Source organism: Capricornis sumatraensis, chromosome 10 (genome assembly GCF_032405125.1).
Source record: "Capricornis sumatraensis isolate serow.1 chromosome 10, serow.2, whole genome shotgun sequence".
Taxonomy (NCBI): domain Eukaryota; kingdom Metazoa; phylum Chordata; class Mammalia; order Artiodactyla; family Bovidae; genus Capricornis; species Capricornis sumatraensis.
Window position 1 is genome coordinate 83,435,590 of NC_091078.1, and position 21,984 is coordinate 83,457,573.

At 42.3% G+C, this 21,984-nt stretch overlaps 1 protein-coding gene across 1 annotated transcript; it reads right to left on the minus strand.

The window, feature by feature from the left end:
- Positions 1 to 7,853: 7,853 nt before the first annotated feature.
- SNTN (sentan, cilia apical structure protein) lies at positions 7,854 to 21,645 on the minus strand. The gene is made up of 4 exons (XM_068983209.1): positions 21,536 to 21,645; positions 20,040 to 20,074; positions 12,100 to 12,239; positions 7,854 to 8,012 (listed from the first exon to the last, which is right to left on the minus strand). Exons 1-4 carry the CDS (start codon positions 21,643 to 21,645, stop codon positions 7,854 to 7,856), a joined length of 444 nt encoding a protein of 147 aa, XP_068839310.1.
- Between the last annotated feature and the right edge of the window lie 339 nt (positions 21,646 to 21,984).

Below are 21,984 nucleotides of genomic sequence, written 5' to 3' on the forward strand. Positions count from 1 at the left end.
TGACATCTGCCTAGATCAATGGGCACAAATGCTGGTTGTGAACATGGGTTGTGTACATGCCAATGAGTGCAATCAACCCATCTTCCTAGGATACAGACAAGAGTAAGAGCCTCACTTCTCAGGCTGAGGTACTCCAGGTACAGCTAATAGGATTTCTGTGATGACATCTTCTTCCAGAGTTTTGGCATCAGCCTGGGGGCAGCTCAGGCCTGTTGAAATGAAGATCAGAACTGACATCGTGAGCAAGCTGGCTTTGTGTGTAGGTTCAAGGTGCTGACAAAAGCCTCCCTTTCTTCTGAGCCCAATCACCTACCTCTAGCTTAATTCCAGAGGGGTTTCCAGAGTCAAGTTCTCAGTTCATTCTTACATGCTCTCCCAGAGATTAGAAGTGATTTCCATTCTTCACCTCTCCTCCCTTTCTGACTTCAGGGAGGGCATGGATGGAGGAAGTCAGCACGGACAGTTCATGAGCGATGAGCCACACTGCTCTGGCATTTAATGTTTTCACTGTTCCACATATGCTTTTCAGGGGGCAGTCAGAGCTCCTCCATTGAAGACCAGAGTATCAGGAAAATCGAAGTTCTGCTTTTCTCACTTTTAATTTCATTATTGATTTTCATTAAGCCCTTCAGAGGCCCCTGGTACCTCCAGCCTTCTTCCCTTCAAAGAGAGAGATTTAGAGAAAGCAGCCAGTTTCCAGCTTTCAGAGACTGCTAGAGACGCTGCTGCCTCACGACCGTCCTGCTCCTGAGGTCCTCTGCTCTTTACCCAGTGAAGGGGGCAAAGGTTACTTGGGATTAACCTGTTGTTTAGTCGCTCAGTCGTGTCCAACTCTTTGTGACCCGGTGGACTATAGCCTGCCAGACTCCTGTCTATGGGATTCTCCAGGCAGGAATACTGGAGTGGGTTGTCATTCCCTTTTCCAAGGGATCTTCCTGACCCAGGGATCAAATCTGGGTCTCCTGCATTGCAGGCAGACTCTTTACTATCTGAGTCACCAGGGAAGACTTTAAGTGCTCCCACTGTGGACTGCAAATCTGATTCAGGTCAAAGCATAGCCTTTCAGTTAAAAAAAAGAACAGAAAACTACAATGCAAAGCAGATGAGGCAGGTTGCTGAGAATATAAACGTAAACTATTGAATTTTGAAAATGCTTTATCTTATTACACACACACACACAAAAAGGCTTCCTGGTGGCTCAGCAGTAAAGAATCCACCTGCAATGCAAGAGACACAGGAGACCTGGGTTTGATCCCTGGGTCAGGAAGATCCCTTGGAGAAAAGAATGGCAACCCACTCCAGTATTCTTGCCTCAAGAATCCTATGGACAGAGGAGCCTGGTGGGCTACAGTCCATAGGGCTGCAAAAAAGTTTGACATGACTGAAGTAACTGAGCATGCACATAAAGGCTGTGGCCCCCAAGTCAGTAAGACATAGAAGGGTCTGGAGTGCACTTTGTGGCTCTGCCCCCAGATAATCACAGCTGGAGGTGGCTCTGAGGTCTGAGCTCCTCTGTCTTGTTGGACTGTCCACTTCATGTGGGGTCCACTGGCCCCAAGATAGTGGGAATGCTTCACTCTGTCTTTGATCTTGAGAGTATTCTCTGCATGGCTGATTTTTTGGTTCTGAGCTAAATTAAAGCAAAAGCAATCTTAAACTGAGTGTAGATCTTCATTCTTACCGATTTTTATTAGTAAAAGTAGCAGTCTTTGTAATAAGACCAAGGTTGCTCATCTGCCAGGAAAGAGCACATCATGCTTTCTTTTCTTCAGCAAGACATTAACCTGTATCCAAGCAAGCATCTTAATGTTCCCCCTTTCTACCTCTTCTGTTTGAGAAGGACTCATTCACTCATTAATTTGTTTATTTCATATTCATCAAGCACCTCTTCGGTACTATTCCAGGTGTTGAGGATACGATACAAGACAGGCAGGGCTCTTGCTTTTAAAGATGTTACTGACAAGCCAGTAAATGGCCACATGAATTGTGTGACTTACGTAGCACTTTCAAAACTGATATAAATCATAGCTACAGATTTTTAAATCTACAAAGCACTGAGAAACCATCAGTGTTTCTTTTTTCTTCTTTTCTTACTCTCTAGGATACCTCCTGCTTTCTGACATTTAGCCCTCTGTGTATCGGGCTTATACCACAGCCTGCCAAGGTTAAAGTTAGAAACGAGAAGCAGAAGAGATAGGATTTTAAGTGATTAAACTTTGTCCATATACTCACTGGCACTTGTTATGATTTTCTTTAAGTCTTGGTTAATACAAAAGATTATTTCAGAATGGAAAGGGATTTGAGGAACATCTAGTCACAGAGCCCTTTCACTAAGTAAGGAAGAATCTGAGACATGGAAGGAGGTGAGCAGGAGCAGACCTGGGAGGGAAACTCAGGGTTCTATCCTTCACATCAGCATCCCCATTCCTCCACCTACATGTGCATGTTGGGAACAGCCCCTTTCCCTTCCATGGCCTCCCTCCTGTCGTTTATACTTTCTTCAAGCAAAACCATGGGCTAGCTTGAAGCTAAAATCACACAGATTTTACAATCCCACTGCCTTCCCCCAAAAGAAAAATTCCCTCTTGAATGACACAGAAAGGCAAGGAAAAGCAAGTTATATTGTTGCTGCTTCCCCCTAATGCTTCTTGATTCCCTGTGGATTCCAGAAATGTGAGCTGCTGCTGCTTCTCTTCCTCTGCCTCCTTTTCCTCCTCATTTTGGAGAATAACGTGCTGTGACCACGTATAAGCCTTAAGTCACGGCGATGCTCTCCTTTGGGTAGTTTTCTATCCACTCGCCATTACGGAAGGGAGCCAGACTGCTGCACAAGAGGGATGTGGGTTGGACACCTTGGCTTTTTCTACCACTTACTGCTCAGTGGCCCTGGTGAATCACTCGACCTCTCTAACGTTCATCCTCTTTGGTGAAATGGAGATAATAATACCAGTCTCTTAAAGTTATTTCGGGAATGAAGTAGAAGGCCATCTATAAATATTTGGGTGTAGTAGATGTTCTATTAGGGGCAGCCATGGTCAAGAATAATGATAATGACCATCTGTCTAGAATGAGGCAAATCAGAATGGATATTAGACATGTACACAGGCCCACTTTATATTCCTGGTTTACCTGCTTCCTTAACTCTCACAGTGACTTGGCTAAGAAAACAGGCCCCATTCGGATCCCAACTTGAGATCTGAAAAAATTGAGGCTCACTCAGATAAGGTGGAGGGCTTTCTCAGGGCCCCAGGGCTGGTGATGGCGAAGCTGGGACCAGAGTCCAGCCCTCTGCCCGGTGCTCTTCTCCAGGCTAGCGCTTCCTCCAGTGGCACAGAGCTCCCACCCAGACCTCTGAACGCTCATGTGAAGTGGAAAAGATCAAAACCACGAACAGCCTCTAGTTAATTATAGTTCATGTTTTGTTACCAAATGAGTATGAAAAACTTTAGCATTCATGGTTCTTAGATTCGGGATTGTGGATGAAGTATTGAACACATGGGGCAGGAATGGAGTCCTTGGGCACAGGAATGGAAACCACACTGAGAGCCCACTTTACACTAGGCTTTGCTTATTTCAAAACTGCAACCCCTCTCCCCCACCAAAAGATAAAAGAGATCTGAAGCCATGTGTCCTAGACTGAAATTAGAGAAACTGGCACAATGTCTTTCAGGCCTGAATTCACTGGGTTATGGTTGTCTCTCGTCCATGGGCTGGATGGACCTTTGCCAGATTCTGGAAACTGGCCTTCCTGGCCCTTCTCAGAGCTCAGAATTCAGCTTAGAACTCTCTTCAGCTCTACCAGCGCTGAAGGTCAGCTGATGTGCAGGACTCCTGTTGGTTTCCTTCCAGCCCTTTCCCCCTTTCTCACTAAGGACTGTTTAAAGCACGATTCCTGATCTCATACTGGGACCCTTTTTTAGATGCTGAAATAAAGAAAATTAGGGGTTTTAGGACTGGGTATGTTTCTGTCATGCTCACCAAATTGCAAGTGTGCTCACAGCTCTTGTACAGGAAGATCTTAACTATATTTAATCACAGGAAACTTCCCAGGGAGGCTCAGGTTACCTCCTTTTACAGAGAGACAATTCAAGAAAGGTTTCACTTGGAATAACAAAGGAGATAATTCCATCAGTTCTTGTGTTTGCTGAGCCTGTGCCTGAGAAGCAAATAACACTGCCCTGGTCATCCAAGTTACGGATTTTGTATCAGAGATTCTTATAATTTCCTCTGTCAGTCATTTCATCCCTAGCTCCTCCCTCCCTTCTTTGAGAACCTCCATATATTTTGCAGGGAGAGTTCACACAGGCCCTGCTAAGTGGGCACATGACTTTCATCCCTGGCCACAAACAGCTTGATCTGGAGTGGCCCCTACTTGAATTCAGCCAATCAAGTTCTTGTTCCTGGGAACTGGAATTGGCTTTCTGAGATGCTCCTGAGTGTTGCCTGAACATTTCAAGAGAGATGTCAAGTCAGTGACAGGAACTTTGTGTTTGGCTTTTGGGCCAAGAATCAGGAAAAAAAGGCTAGTCAAGAAGTAGAGATACAAACAGAGGGAGAGGTAGAGATGAGGGAGGCAGAAGTAGAGATAAACCAATTCATTTAAGATACACTGAAAGCAAAACCTTGACTTTGCTTTCCATTGCTGTTTCCAATATTTTGCAGACATTCATTGCATTCTCTGCCCTTTCTTTATTTGCCACTGGACTTTGTAGATAAATACAACCTGTGCCATTTTCCTTTGTGTGTGTGTACATGTATGTGTGTATGTAATTCCTGCGGGCTTTGTTGTTTGCAACCAAGGGATCTCATGACAGATTTCCATCCATAATCTCACCTGTGATGACCAGTAACATTTTCAAGATGGAACCTTTGTTCGAAGAGTAGAGATCGTGGTCCTGGTACTAGAACCAAGAGGGGAGGTTTCTGTGGATCCAGCATCTTAGCACAGTTGTTCAGTTGCTAAGTCATGTCAACTCTTTGTGACCCCATGGACTGCAGCATGTCAGGCTTTCCTGTCCTTTACTATGCCCTGGAGTTTGCTCACACTCATATCCATTGAGTCAGTGATGCCATCCAGCCATCTCATTCTCTGTCCTCCCCTTCTCCTCATGCCCTCAATCTTTCCCAGCCTCAAGGTCTTTTCCAAAGAGTTGGCTGTTCCCATTAGGTGGCCAAAGTATTGAAGCCTCAGCTTCAGCTTCAGTCCTCCTAAAGTCTTAGGGTAAAGCTCATCAATTTGTCTGTCACTGATGCTTCTCAAGCTTTTGCTCTGCTTTCATTCTTTGCACTGGGCTAAAATAGATTCTATAAATGATTTTCCCCTCAGAGGATAGTAACTTCCCATCTGGAATGGAGTTTCAAAAATCCTTATGGGGAGCCCTGGGGTTGGAATGGCTCCAAGATTCTTCCTCACAGCATTGGCCAGGGTCTCTTTTCTCCTTCCCTGAAAGGTGTGAATTTGACCTTTTGATTGGTCACCAAGGTTGCCATATTCAGCTACATTCAACTAAGATACAAAGGGCTTGGATGGAGTGCATCCCACAGATTCTATTTGAGGAATGCCAAATGGCTCTCCAGGCCCCAGCTGGTACCACACTCTCTCTCACACAGTGCCTGAAATGTGCACAGTTATTTTTGTTGAATTGTAATACTATTGCTCACGATGAAGTCTAATATTAAAACAAAATTTACACTGTCCAGAAGGAGGGCAGAGAACTCAGCAATCTGCCTGCTGTGTCACTTTGGAAAAATCAAAACCTCGGTGCTTCGGTTTCCTCATCTGTGAGATGATAATACTAATACCAACCTCAGAGGGTTATGATGGGAATTGAGTTAATATTTATGAAGCACCTGGCACATGAGTCGAGTCCTGCTGAATGCCCATTCCTTCTATGAAAATGGTGACAGAGGATAAAGTCTGAGGCTTTCCCTGACAAGGAAAACGTGTAGACTTTTGAACTTAGACTAAAGTTTGGAAGTAAGGAGGGCTAAGGAATCTGGTCTTGGTGGATTTGGAACACTACAGGATGGGATAACAGGCTTCCTAAGTGGTACACTGGGAAGGAATCTGCTTGCCAATGCAGGAGACACAAGAGACATGGGTTTGATCCCCTGGAGGAGAAAATGGCAACACACTCCAGTATTCTTGCCTGTAGAATTTCATGGAGAGAGGAACCCAGTGGACTACGGGGTTGCAAAGAGTCAGGCATGACTGAGCACACACAGGCACATGTGTGTGCACACACACACACACACACATAGGATGAGATAACACTTCTCCAGACCAGGGGTGGAGGTTCTCCTTTGGAAAGGATCCCTTAACATGTGCCTCTGAGGCTTACAGTGTTGGGTTGGAAGGAAAAGGGAAGGTGAGGGAGGTAACTTAGGAAGCTACAATAAATCTGGAATGAATTAAAGTCTTGGTGAAAGTCTATCTCAAAGACTTAGGCATTGACTGATGTGTGTGTATAATTTAAACTCAGGAATTCAGGTATAGCCACAGGGAATGTGTGTCCTGAGGACATGACCATTTTTAGATCATATTCTCAAGGAGTTGTTGGTTAAATCATGGCCAGAAGTTACAAAGATATTGGGATTTATGGGGTTTTAAGTCATAGATAGGGCTTCCCCGGTGGCTCAGCTGGTAAAGAATCTGCCTGTAATGCGGGAGACCTGGGTTCCATCCCTGGGTTGGGAAGATCCCCTGGAGAAGGAAATGGCAACCCCCTCCAGTGTTCTTGCCTGGGGAATCCCAGGGATGGGGGAGCCTGGTGGGCTGCCGTCTATGGGGTTGCACAGAGTCCAACACGACTGAAGCGACTTAGCAGCAGCAGCAGCAAGTCATGTATAGGGCTTCTCTGGCGGCTCAGCTGGTATAAAGAATCTGCCTGCAATGCGGGAGACCTGGGTTCCATCCCTGGGTTGGGAAGATCCCCTGGAAAAGGAAATGGCAACCCACTCCAGTATTCTTGCCTGGAGAATCCCATGGACAGAGGAGCCTGGTGGGCTACAGTCCACGGGGTCACAGAGAGGTGGACACGACTGAGTGACTAACACAACAAGTCATATATAGGGAGAATTCACAGAAAGTAAAATTTACCTCCTTTTTGTGTGTGCAGTTCTAAGAGTTTGACAAATGTGTGCAGTCATGTACCTATCACCACAATCAAGGTATGGAACATCTCCATCCCCCTAAAAGTGCCCTCATGCCCATCTGTGGACAACTCCATGTCCTACCCACAGTCCTGGCAGCCACTGATCTGTTTTCTTCCTCTTGCAGTTTTGCCTTTTGCAGAAGGCCAGTAGATCTTTTCTGACCTTTGATCCCAAGTCACGTGATAACAACTCTTTTAGCAACCTGTAGCCCTTATCACAATCATAATTATACTGTAGAAGAAATTGATTGATAAAATGATCACAGTCTCTCTCCTCTGCTAAGACTCTGGCAGGCATGTCTGAGGGCAGAGATTGGCTGATTCATTACTTTGTCCTTAGGAATACCGTCAACTAGAAGCTCAATACACATTGTTTGATGAATGAATGAGTGAGGGGCTCAGTGACTATAAGGGAAGTGCTCTAAGACACTGACACAGCAAAAGCAATGCAATATTTGGTGGTATCAAACCTATTATATTCTAAAGCATCAGAGATTATATCATGTTATTTAAACATTCCTGAAGAGTGTGCATAGATTTCTGTAGTGACAATGGGTCTGAATATTAGCAATCAGACCCACCCTAGGCAACCCCAGGTGCATGATCAGTACCTTCAATTGATCAAAAATAAAATGAAAAAAATTTTAAATCATTTAACATTGTATTTTGCCATTAATTTGCCTATTTATTTAAAGCTGATTATTGTGTAATTTTTACACTCCATATATTTTGGAGCAAATCTGACGTTACAGTGATGCTTAACAGTAAGACCATGAAATCCTCAAAATCCAGCTTATTTTCTGTGTGTTCGTCAAGTTCAGAAAGGAGGTCTTTGTACCTTGCTTTGGTTTCTTGTCCCTGTAAGAATGAAAAGTAAAAAGCCTAATTCATTGTGCTGCCCTGGTTTTATAGATAATAAGCAATAGTAAACATGTTATTAACAACATGTCAAGTTGCTACCAGCACTACTAGTCAAGCAATGTGTTAAATCTTTTCATGGGTTATCTGAGTGCTCACAGTGACCTTATTGAATACATATTATTTTCCCACCCTACAATGGAAGGCCAGAGACTCAATGAGAATAAATAATTTGCCCCAAACGTCCCTGGTGGCTCAGATGGTAATAGAATGTGCCTGCAACACAGGAGACCTAGGTTCAATCCCTGTGGCAGGAAGATCCCCTGGAGAAGTGAATGGCTATCCACTACAGTATTCTTGCCCAGAGAAACTCATGGATGAACAGCCTGGCAGGGGTCCATGGGGTCATGAAGAGTCAGACATGACTGAGCAACTACCACCACATCATCACAGACAGCTATGAGCGTGGAAGCAGGATTCACTGCATTGGCTACCTGATTCTGGAGTCCTCACTCAACCGCTAAGCTATACTACCTCTCTACAAATACGGTTATTGTTATGCTTTCTGATTTTCAAATTACAATCCCTTTGTCATTAGAGGTATCCACTATGTGAGCTACTGAGTTTGATTATCCAGAAAAATGAAGTAAAATATGCTAAAAGAAAGTATGTGCTTTGAAAGATTGTTCAGCACTTAGCTTGATCATAAATCAAACCAAAGTTCATCAAACCTCAGAAACAGATTGAAGGAAAACCTGTGAAAAGCACATAAATGGAGAAACTTTTCAGTTCCAAGCACAGCTTGTGAAATATCTTCCCAAGGGGCATAAAAAAACATTAAGGTCATTTGATTCACTGCATTTAGTTTAACCCCAAACCCTCACTCCTGTGCTGGCTGTAAAAAAGCTCATTGCAGCAATGACTAAGGCACTTAGAAGTGATGATACATTCCTCACGCAGGCTTAAGACCTTCATGTTTTCTAGGCTGCTCCTCAAGAGGTGACACTTACCAGTGAAGGTGGAAGGACCTATGTCTGCCTCCCTCAGGTCAGAGATGGCTGGAGGTCTATCTCCTCTCTTTTTGCTGTGCATTTTAAGAGCACGGAGCTGATGGAGGTCCAGTCTTTTGGGCCTGCCCTGCCATCTTGCTTTTGTATCTTCTTAGCAGTGCATCTAGGTATTCAGTTTTATTATCTGTGACTGACTCAGGGGGATAAATAAGATCCCCCAAATTACGTTTAGGCTTATGAGGAAGGACATGTTCCTTTCAGACCCCGGACTCAGCCAGAAGGTCCAGCTCATTTTCCCAGAGAACCCTGCGTGAGGATTTAGAAGGAAGCCCAGTTGGTTACGGAGATTCTTACACTCACTGTACCTGCCTTCGGCACTCTCACAGGGCAGAGCAGGGAAGGTGGTCCAAGACAGCATTCTGCCATGACACTACGTGTCTGGTAGTGGGACCACGCAGTGGGACCACTGAGACTGAGGGCAGTAGGGCTGAGCAATCCCCCCCCGGTCCCTGAAATATGTCTCTACTCTCTTCCGGAGGAGAGGGCGGGATTGCCCTGTGATCTGGCTTAGTCTGCTGCTAGAGAGCCCAGAATCGGCTGCCTTTCCTGGGTTTAGTCTACACCCAGCGGCACGAGGCTGAGATCTTTCCTGGCAACTTTGGTTTTAATTCTTTTCCTCTGACGTTCTCAGATCGTGGATCACATCAGGATGAGACTCATCCACTAGGTCCTCATTCTCACACTTGTCAAAAGCTCACTGAGAACTTGCCAAGTACATGCAGTGTTCTTTTTCTCGCTGAGATTTGTCTCTTTTTTTTGGGCTCTGATGCAAACTGATGATATAGGATTTGCTCTCCCACCCTCTCTGTAAAGATTCCCCAGAATTTTGGATCTCTTGTCAAATCTTATCTGATGTTTCTGGCTGAAAAAAAAAATAGCTTTAAAAAAAATTATTGCAAAAACAATATGTGTTTAATATTGGACATACAGAAAAAAAACCCCAGAAGAATGTAAAAATAACCCTTTACCCTATTACCTAAAGATAGCTAACTATTATTAACATTTCTTTTCAGTCATTTTTCTTTGTCTCATACAGTAGTCTCTGTCTCTCTCTTTCACACACACATGTGCACAAGCTCTTTTTTTACTTTATTGCAGAACAATGACAAATATAACCGTATATATTTAAAGTGTACAATGTGATGATTTGATACATATGCATTGCAGAATGATTACCAAGATCAAGATAATTAACACATCCATCACCTCGCACAGAATTAATGTGTGTGGTGACAATGCTTATGACTTACCCTCAGAGACTCTCAAGTATGCAGTACCTTGTTACTAACCAGTCATCATGCTGTGGATTAGAGCTTCAGAACTTATTCTTCTTATAGCTGGAAATGTGTACCCTTTGACCTAAATCACCCCTTTCCCCCAGCTCCTGGCAACCACCATTATATTCACTGTTTCTATGAAACAGGCTTTTAAAAAATTCACTTATTTGTGGAATAAAAAAACAAAAAACACTTCACACATGCTCTTTGGAAATAATCCTAGGAAGCTGTGCCTTTGACCCAGACTCCCCAGTGGATGGCACCGTATGTAACTGTAGTACACTAAAACCATACACATATTTATATTTTAAAGGAACTATAATATTTCTCCTTTATGTATTTCAGAATACACATAGAACCTGAGAGATTGTTTCCTTTTAAGTTTTTTCTCTCTCTGCCTACCATTAATGTTGGCGGTTTAGGTTCAGCATGAGGCCCTCTTTTCTTCTTACCCATTGTCCCAAGGCTACTATTTTCTGAAGTTTGAACACGTTCTGAATGTAACGTGATTTTAGGTGGTGTGAGAATAAATATTAGATAAGAATGTACAGTCATCTATGTTTTTTACTGTCTTCCATTTCCACTCACTGAATTTACATTTAGAATAGTGATCAAGTTTCTTTATAAAATAACTTTAAGTAGAGTGTTAACTTTAAAAGTTCTAAGTAAATTTTAATACAGGCTATAGGCAGATACAGGAAAAACACTGAAGATAGGGGACTTTCCTGGTGGTCCAGTGTCTAAGACTTCACACTCACAATGCAGGGGGCCTGGATTCAATCTCTGGTCAGGAAACTAGATCCCACGTGTTGCGACTAAGACCTGGTGCAGCCAAATAAATAAAGAAATACTTTTTTAAAAAAAAGTACTGAAGATAGTATCAGGTGACTGAGGTCTGAGAAAGATGCCTCTAGATCATTTAGGTCCCTCCCTCTGGTCACTCGCTTAATACAGATCTCTATTCTGACCATTCTGCTCACATATCCTATTGCTGTCTGAGTTTATCAACTTTAAAGTTTCAAGGACGCCTTAAGCTGGACACAAGCTGACAGAACTCATCACCTGCCCCCACCTCCCACCCCACCTCCAATCTGATTCTTCTCCAGTCTTTCTCTTCTCTGAAAATGGATCCACCATCCATTTCTTCCCACAGTCAGAACTGACATATCATTATTCGCTCCCTCCTGTTCTTCAGCCCTCACAGCAGATCCTGTTCATTCCACCTTCCAAAGGCCCCTTATACGTGCCACCTTAGCCCAAACCAACATCTTCTTGTGTTTGCATTCCTTTGCCACAGTTCCTCTCTTCTTTGCCTCACTCCCCACCCTCTTGGAGTCTCATCTCCTACTGCAGCTGGTGTAATTTCTACCTCAGGAATTAAGAAACCATCTCTGGCTTCCTCCTGCCCACAGGCTATGCCTCTGTAAGACACGACTTCTCACCACCTGCCCGGCTCCCTCCCTCATTGCTCTTACTTCCCTCTCGCTTTTCACGAACACTTACTGGACCTCAGATGTCTTTGACATACTTTACATCAGATTCCCTACTTGGAATGCCACCACTCCCCACCGGCCCTCACCCCTAGATCACTCTTAATCTCATTTTCAGATCACAACTATACCTTAATTTTCCAGGAGCTCTTTTTTGACGACTAAGCCCAAAATGCTCCCTCTGTTTTACTCTTTCAGGCCAGCTGTTATGGTGTGGCTCACATTTCTTGGTGCTTGTTAATTGTCTTACCTCTGTGAAAGTCTTAAACTGCGTTTGCAGCAGATTTTTGGCAGTAGCTTTTCCGAGTTTACCATCAGGGTCAGAAGAGTTTCTGAAAACCAGAGCAGCGGTGGCAATGGCTTTTTCCAGATCTGAGCCCTTGCGTAGAGCTGTGAGAGAAGAAATGTACAACCGTGTAGCCTAGGTTAGAAATGACCCTCCCAACCATCAGGCTCCTCCTTCCAGGGGAACCTGGGGAACAGCGCTGGAAGGTGTGTGTCAATGTAATCCTGACCTTTGGCTTTTTGCCACCTATCTGAGGGTGGAATGCATCCAGTGTTTGATCCTGGACTTTTAAACAATGGAAAACCAAAGTCCCTTTAGTAGAAAATAAAATTAGTAGAATCAGGATGAGATTTAGCCCCTGCTTGCCATATGCACTTGGGAAAACACCTGACCTCTCTAAGCCTTGCTTTTCTGATGTGTAATTTCGTTTAGTTAGTCAACAGATATTTACAGAGCATCTACTCTGTGCCTGGCTCAGTCCCTGGCATTAAGACACTTCACTGAGTAAGACAAAGTCCTTCTCTCGTGGAGTTTATATTCTGTGTCAGAGCATCACACAGGACAGCGTGGTAAAGGAGAATGACATCCCGGACAAGTCCGCTGATTTCACGATAGATAAAGGATCTCTTTGAATCAAAGCCTCAGTCACAGTGATCTTCCCAGCTGGTTTCTCTGGTTTAAAGTGTGGTGCTAACTCAGTCCTTTCCAGTGGGGAACACACAATGACACCTGAGAACTACAGGTTCAGTGAAGAAAACCCTTAGCCTCTCTGTTCCCTCAGCCCTCAGTACATCCTCTATTACAGAACTTCTCCCACTTTATACTTATTACATGTTTGGTCATCTTTCTCTCAAACTGAAATGCAAGCTCCATGAGGCCACAGATCATATATATTTTTTAAATCACTATACTCCCAGTGACCAGCAAAAATGCCTAGCTATGAAGTTGTTGTTCAGTCGCTAAGTCATGTTTGACTCCTTGTAATCCCATGGACTGCAGCACGCCAGGCTTATCTCTCAGAGTTTGCTCAAACTCCATTGCATTGGTGATGCCATCCAACAATCTCATCCTCTGTTGCCCCCTCCTCCTCCTGCCTTCAATCCTTCCTAGCATCACTGTCTTTTCCAATGGGTCGGCTCTTTGCATCAGGTGGCCAAAGTATTGGAGCTTCAGCTTCAGCATCAGTTCAGTTGTTCAGTCATGTCCGACTGTTTGCAACCCCATGAAATGGAGCACACCAGGCCTCCCTGTTCATCACCAACTCCTCGAGTTTACTCAAACTCGTGTCCATAGAGTCGGTGATGCCATCCAACCATCTCCTCCTCTGTCGTTCCCTTCTCCTCCTGCCCTCAATCTTTCCCAGCATCAGGGTCTTTTCAAATAAGTCAGTTCTTCGAATCAGGTGGCCAAAGTATTGGAGTTTCAGCTTCAGCATCAGTCCTTCCAATTAATATTCACGACTGATATTCTTTAGGATTGACTGGTTTGATCTCATTACAGTCCAGGGACTCTCAACAGTCTTCTCTGCAGGTGCCATTAAATGCTGTTGAATGAATGAACAGGAAGAAAAGAAGAGAAAAACAAAATCCAATAGCTTTCTGCCCAGGTAATGTGCAACAATCGTGGATTCAAAGAAAGATGATCAGTCTGAGCACTGACTTCTGTATGGAGCACTCACTGTGTTCCTGGTAATTCCTGAGCTGCTCAGACACAATCAGAAGTGGCCTCTGCCCTCATTGATCTCATAATCTAGTGGGATAAGAAACAGTAATCAAGAGGCTATAGATACATACACATGGGTTTGTTTTATATATATATATATATAAATAATTGTTTCTCTATATACACACATATGGTGCACATTTACAACACATGATGTATGAGGCAAAGAAGGTATAAAGATGGGAAAAAAAACCCCCAGAAAATTACAGAGTGGGTCTGGGAGAAAAAGTACTGATATTTATAGGTGGTCTTGGAGGCATCTCTAGGTAGATTATTATTTAAGCTAAGACCAATATGAGAGGAAGGACCTGTCAGTAAAAGGTGGAATGGATCAGCCTGAGATAAGGGTGGTGTTCAGAGTCCAGGCTCAGGAGCGCCATATGTGAAGGCTCAGGTCAGGAGTATGGCACACTGGAGGAGCTGAAAGGACAGCTGTGACTGGAGTCTAGAAGCTGAAAGTGTTTGTTTAGAAAAGTGGGTAGGGGCTAGACCATGCTGAACTCCTAGGTGATGGAAAGGAATCAGGATTTTCTTCAATGGTTAAAGAGAAGGCATTGAAAATTTTAGGTTTTTTTTTTTTTTTTCAATTAAAGTTAAATGGAAGGACAACAGTTAAGAGGAATGGGTGAAGGGAAAGGGTGTGTGGACTTTCTCAGTTTTTACTATATCTCTGAACAGAACTCAGACCAAATGGTGAGGCTATAATTTCTGTCCATAAACATCTGCCAAAACATTCTAATCAAGGTATTGGCCTCCACTGCAGAATATCTTGGATGTTTACAGTTTTTGGCTATTATAAATAAAGCTTGTAAGAACATTTGTATGCAAGTTACTATATAGACATGATTTCTGTTTCCTTGGAAAAAATGCCCAAGAATACAATTGCTGGGTTATACGATAGGCCCCTTTCTTGTTTTTAAGAAACCATAAACTGTTTTCCATAGTGGCTATACCATTTTACAGGCCCATGGGCTTCCCTGGTGGCTCAGACGGTAAAGAATCCACCTGCAGTGTGGGAGACCTGGGCTTGATCCCTGGGGTTGGGAAGATCCCCTGGAGAATCCCCATGGACAGAGGAGTCTGGTGGTCTATATATAGTCCATGTGGTCACAAAGAGTCAGACAAAACTGGGCGACTAAGCACACACACAGCAATGTATGAGAGATCCAGCTTTCCTTTATGTTTGCCAGCATTCAGTGTTGTCACTATTTATTATTTTAGCCATGCTGATATGTGCATAGTGACATCTCACTGTGGTTTTAAATTGTATTTCCTAATGGCTAATGATGCCGAACGTCTTTTCATGTGCTTATTTGCCATCTGTATGTCTTCCTTAGTGAAACATTTATCGGTTCAGATCTGTTCATGGATTTTGCTCACTTTCTAACTGAATTAAAAAATTTTTTTTGAGATTTGAGAGTTTAAAATTTTTCAGGATACAAATCTTTTTTAGGATATGTGATAGGCAAATATTTTCTCCCTGTCTTTATATTGTGTTTTTATTCTCCAATGGAGTCTTTTGTGAAGGAGAAGTTTTTTTTTATTTTTATCAAGACAAATTTATCAGTTTTTCCTCTTATGAAAGATTTTACCCTAGGTATAATTAAACATGGTATAATTTTGTGTTCTACATTTAAATCCATGATCCATGTTCAGTTAATTTGTGTGTAAGATATGAGACTTGGGTAGCGGTCTATTTCTTGTAACCTGTGGGTGACCAATTGTTTCAGTACCAACTCTTAAAAACTCTGTCCTTACTTTGTTGAATTATTTTTGCATTGTGATCAACAATCAGTTGAGCATATTAGCGTGAGTCAATTTCTAGGTCCCTTATTCTGTTTCACTTAACTATGTATTTATTCCTCTGGCAGCCTCATACTATTTTGATTCCTGTAGCTATCTTGTAAGCCTTGACACTGAAGATTCCTCCCACTGTCTTCTTTTCCAAAATTATTTTGGCTATTTTAGGGCTTTCTCTTTTCCACATAAAGTTTAGAATAAGCTTATCTGTTTTCAAAAAAACCTGAATATTGTGGTATTTCATTGAACTTAAGAGAGCAACTTGGGGAGAACTGATGTCTTCCTGAGGTTGACGCTTCCAACCCATGAACACAGTATGTCCTTCCATTCATTATACCATTTTATAGATGAAGACAGGATCTGATCTTGCTGAGGACACACCACTAAGTGACAGGGGTTAGATCTGATTTCATGTTGGAAACATAAGCCTCATGGAGACAGGGATGTTTTTGCCTGTGGAATCTTCAGCACTTAGAGAAGTACCTAGCATGCAGGAATTGCTTCACAAATATCTATTCAATAAATGTCTGTGGAATCTGTATCCTCAGCCTCTTCGGCCTTGATTTCCTCTTTGGCTTCTGATCCTCAGTCTCATTTTGACCTGTGGCTTCTGTCTGCTCATCCAGTGGCTAACCCCTCATCTAGCCTACTATTCCAGCCTCAGAAAGTTCTCTGTCTTTGGGCTCTACGTCGAGCTCGTTCTCCTCCCCTCCTTATTCACCTCTTCCCTTCACTTCTGCCACATCTTGAAACCTGTATTTAAAACGCAGATTGCCCTCAGTTACCCAAGATTTTCCTACTCATCAAAATACAAAGGAGATGGCATATTTCTTGTAGCTCATGTCTGTCTTTCCTCAGCAGAGGTATATGTGTTTGAGTGGATGGGGAGCTCTACGATGGTAACCTTGAATTTGAATGGCTAAAAAATGGACTTTGTGTATAAATAGTCTTGTTTTAAACAAAAATTGTTTAGAGGAAACATCTGAATTCCTTAAGAGGTAAATTTCCCTTCTGTAATTTTTGCCAGTTGAGGTTTTTATTAATAACTCGTAATAACTAGAGAGGGCTTTAATATGAGCTGTTCTACTGGGTCTGAGACTTCTCAGGGGACACAATAACCTCTTCCTCTCCTGAATGTGCCCTTCTGGCAGGGAGTGGGTGAATTTCCAAGCTGTGAGTGAGCTTGAAAATCATGACGGGCACTTTTCTTGTTTACTATGTGCCAGATGCCTTTTTAACATAATCTTATTTAATGCTTTGTAAAGCCAGAAAGGTAGGTGCTATTTGTGTCTCAATTTTGCATATTGGACACTGACACATGCAGAAGTTAAGAATCTAAGGTCACACTGCTCAGGAGTGGCAGGGGCAAGATTTCAAAGTCTGTCTGCCTTCAAAGGCCACAGAAAGATCTGCCAGTTTGGAATCAGTCCTTCCAAGAGTGTCGCCACAGAGGCTGTGGAAACCAGATGCCCCCCCAATCCTCTGATGAAGTCCAGTTCTCCCGCATTTGAGAGGGAGACTCCATCTGGACTAGCCCACTTCTTTCCCTTCTCCTCCATTCTCGTAAACACAGCATGGATTTCACCCTAACTGCAAAATAACATATGCTTGTGGTAAAAACAGAACAAGAAAAAGATTAAAAATAAAAGATAACAAGGAGCTCCGGTTATCCTACCAATACTGGTGATACTTTGCAAGGCGTTCTGGTTTCCTGTTTTTATGGTTGAGTTCTTTCCTTAGTAATACTCAGCATGTTGCTTCCTGATTCCCGTCCTGTCTGCCTCATGGAGTTGTGAGTGAATATGTGAAAGCATATTGTGAAGGGTGAAGTGCTATGAAAAATGCAAAGGGGATGTTTGTTTTTTGGCGTCTTTTATCAGCTCTTGCCTTTGGAGTGGAGGTGGTGGAAAGGGTGTTAAACCAGGCACTCATGCCCATCTCTCCTGTTAGTTTCTATCTCACTTTTTACCCTTTAATGATACTAATCTGTCTGTAGTTTCTTATAATCCTATCTTCTCAACAAGTTCTTATTGCCAGGCTCTGTCCTAGTTCTGGGGAGAGAGGAGTAAGTAATATTAAGAGAACAATCCTGGAGTTTGAGTTCTGAAGGACAATAGTAATGAATGACTATGAATTCCATGCACTATATGCCAGCCACTCCTTTATGGGACATATATGATTCGACTCATTTACATCTGTCCATCCTCTCAGGTGGTCCCAGTATCATCTCTGCTTTATACACGAGGAAACTGAAGCACAGAGAGGTTAAGCAGCTTGCTCCAGGTCACACAGCAGTCTGGCCCCTCACCATGATGCATACAGTCTTTAGACATTGTTTTTCAGGCAGTGTATTCTCAAACCCTGGAATTGGGCTACATGCCCCTCCTTTGTGCTCTACTTCCCTAAACATTAACTTGTCTGAACCCTCACATTGAAACACTCTGTTTATCAGTCTCAATTTCCTTCTACCTCAGTGTTGTCCAAAAGAAATGAAATACAAGCCCCAATTATAATTAAAAAAATTTTAAGTAGCTGCATTAGAAACATTACAATAAAACAGATAAAATTAGTTTTAAAATATATTATTTAACCCAATATGTCAAAATATAACTTCAGCCTGTGATCAACATGAGCAAAGTATTCAGATGTTACTTTTTTTCCCTACTAAGTCTCTTACATCTGATATGTATTTTACACTTATAGCACATTTCTATTCAAACTAATTGCATTTCAAGTGTTCCATATCCAGGTGGCTAGTGCATATCATATTAGACAGTGCAGCTTTAGAGTATATGTTCCCTGAGGTCAATCATTGCATCTTATTTATCTTTGCATTCATTCCCAGGCCCTAGCATGTTGTAGGCCTTAACATATGTGTGCTGGACTGAACTGACTTGAACTTGAGAACCATCCCTGCCTCTTTCGCCTCAGCTGCTCTAGAATGTGGAACCCTAACCATGAAATATTTCATTTAGTGAGTTCCTAATTTTTTAGTGTAGTAGAAGCACAACTCTCATTTCTATAAGGGATCAGAATGACCTTAGTTTAGAACTCCTATTATTATTTTGCAAAAGATCTACAGGAGAAAAGTGGCTTGTTCAAGTTCGCATCAGTTGTATATGGCAGAACTAAAAACTGTTAGTTTTTAGTTTTTAGTTCTCTGCTCTCTTCTTGCCAGATCAATAGTTTTCCCAATACTCCAGCACTTCTCTAATTTTCGACTCTAAATCTACTTTGGATGCTAGAGGCAAATATGTATTCAACCGTCATTCCATCTACCTCCCCCAAAAGGTCAAGGGCATAAGTAGCAGAAGAGAAAATGTGGCTTGGTCCTGACTTCTATTCCATGACTTAGCCCTGACTTATTTCACCGAATAAAACTTAAAATTACCAATGAATAAAACAAATTCTGGCAAGATGAACCTTATTTATCCTGTGTTTTCTTAAGGCATGAGAATAAATGTGACCCAATGGTCTAATATTAGGAGTCTGATACTAGGAATGATGTGTGCGTATATGTGTGTGTGTGTGAGTGTGTGTTGGAGGGCAATGTGGATGATAGAACTATGATCCCCCCTCAACCTCCCAGAGGGGGTTGTTATGTGAGAAATGTCATGTATATTCATCATGTCATAGACATGATATTTTGTCACTGACAATCATCAAAAGGTGCCTGAAGTTCTGAAACAGAAATCATGGATAACTTGTGCTACAATGGTGTAAAAACAATATTTTTGTCAAGAGGAAGATTTATTTAATTAAAAATATTAAGTATCTCCTTTGGAAAAATAGACCAACCATCTAAGAGGGAAAATAACTACAATATAGTGGGAGCCAGCTGTACGTGTTATTCTGGAAACAAGCCACATGTTTTGGGATAAGATAATGACCCAAGTATATGAGTGCATCTTTTCTTTCATTGTTATTTCCACTGTTCTCTCTAAAGATAGTTTACCTATAAAGTGAAAGTCTAAAGGCAAATGTTTACACCTCAGGAGTTTGGCACACTCTATTTTGCTCAATCAACAGAGGCAGTTGGGGACTGACTTTTCCTGAGTACCACTGAACATTCATGCATCAGATGCTGATGGTCTTGCTCTGGACACGCTGCAGATGCCACCTATGGAGGGCCATCTGGCCACGTGGGATGAACACTAAATTAGCAGTCAGGGATCCATGCACCTATTATAGCTCAGCCTTTAAATTTGGGTAAGTTAATTCCTGTCACTGGACCTCAGTTCCCAAATGTTTAAAAAGGACATTATAAATGTTTGATGCTTTATATGCAAGTTTGCTTATACCACTGCCCTATTATTTTTAACTCTTGGCATGCTCTCCCGGTAGAGAAGCAACACATACATCTCCATCACCCCAGGCCTTACCTTTTATTGAAGCCAGCTGTTTGGATATTGAAATGCTGCCAACAAAACAAAAGAAACATAATGTTTCAGGGAGTTTGGGTATTGATATCAGCATCAAAAGTAAGGTAATACAATGATTTAAAGATTATTTTCAGTAAATTTGCACTGAGTGTTCTGACGGAGCACCTGCCTGTCTTTCAAAATCCTTTCTCCCCGTCACACGGTTAAGAAGTACTTAGCAATGGCTGGCCTATGTAGCCTAGTATTTCGTGTAGTCTTGTAGGTATGTGGGCAAATGCCCTCTAATGGAAAAAGAGAACTGACCACCTTCTATTCAGGCTCTTCTGCGCCCTTTCCTGTTGCTAGCCAATTAACACAGAAATTATCAGGAGCACCTTGGAAGCCTCATTTTGAAGCCACATCAGCCTGGGGCCCTACATGGTGGCATGGAGTAAAACTGCCACAGACTTGGAATCCCTACTCTGAACTGTCACATGAAAAAGAAAAAAATATAACTTCTTTTCTGTAAAACTTCAGGGTTTGAAAGGAATTTGGCACTAAGTAGTCAAGAGACTGTGACCCTTGGGGCCTCAATTTTCTGACATAAAGTTCGGAAGCTGGATTTTAATATCTTGGAATTTTTATGGTCTTCTCTACGAGATACTCTTCTTTTTTTATAATTTATTTTACTGCGGAGAATTTTTAAAGTCTTTATTGAATTGGTTATAATATCATTTCTATTTTATGTTTTGGTTTTTTGGGCCACAAGACTTGTGGGATCTTAGTCCCCTGACCACGGGTCAAACTGGCACCCCCTGCATTGAAAGGCAAAGTCTCAACCACTGGGTCGCCAGAGAAGACCCTCCAAGATTTTCTACTCTTGGTTTTCTAAAAACTCTGCACCATCGTTATCCCCTTTGTAAGATATGTGACCTTCATTCTACGTATACTTTGTACAACATACACTTGCAATATGGCTCGTGTTATTATGATTATTTTTTTTGGTCAAGATCTCCTCCATAAGTCTGTGAGGCCCTTGAAAATAAGAGTTCTGCAGATACTCCATATCTTCTACCCTTGGCCCTGTGGAATACTTGGCACCTATTAAGTGTTCAAAAATTTTTTCAACTAAAGTAGGTTCCCTAAAGGGAATTACATAAGGAAGATATTTTTTCATTTATTAGCCATAATTCTATACATTTAAATGATCTGAAATCATTTCCTTCTCTCATGGATACTTGAAACAATATGTCATACAGCAAAATCATTACCAGTTTTGATTTATGAATGTTTTTCAAGAGGCAATCAAAGACATTTGTGTTAATTTTATCACCTTTTCAGTTTGCAATCAACGCTGCAAATTTGTTCTCTTTAATTTTCCAACTCAATTTACAGATGTATTGAAGTGGGTAATAAGCACCACGCTTGCACGATCTTGGCTACCAGGTCATGGACATAACTCTTTGGAAATATACCTGCAAGCCTAAGTGAAACTCAATAAAGGAGAGTCAACTGACCTTTTGGGCATGTTCTTAGGTGCTAAAGTAGATGTTGGGGCTGCAGGAGGACTGGGCTCCCCTTCCAAGTGGAGTGCTTGGTCCTGAGTACTGTGCACACAGCCACACATACTCTGGTCTCCTGTTGTGTGTTGGCCCTTCCTAAGCAACAGTTGCTTGCCCAGTGTTGCCAGTTTCATTCACTCCATGACAACTAACAGTGGCTCCTGTAGGAGAGCTGTATTTTATTGTTTATTTGTAGGCAGACATTAAACCATGCATCCAGTCGACACATATTTAAGTGCTTGCAGTGGGCCAGCCACCCTGCAAGGTCCTGGGGACCCAATAATGAAGAAATTCAGACATGGATCTTGATCTCAGGGAGCTTAATGGGACAGACTGATATTAACCAGGTAACACACAAGAAGTCACACATATGACAATAATGTGCATCTGGGATTCTATGAGAT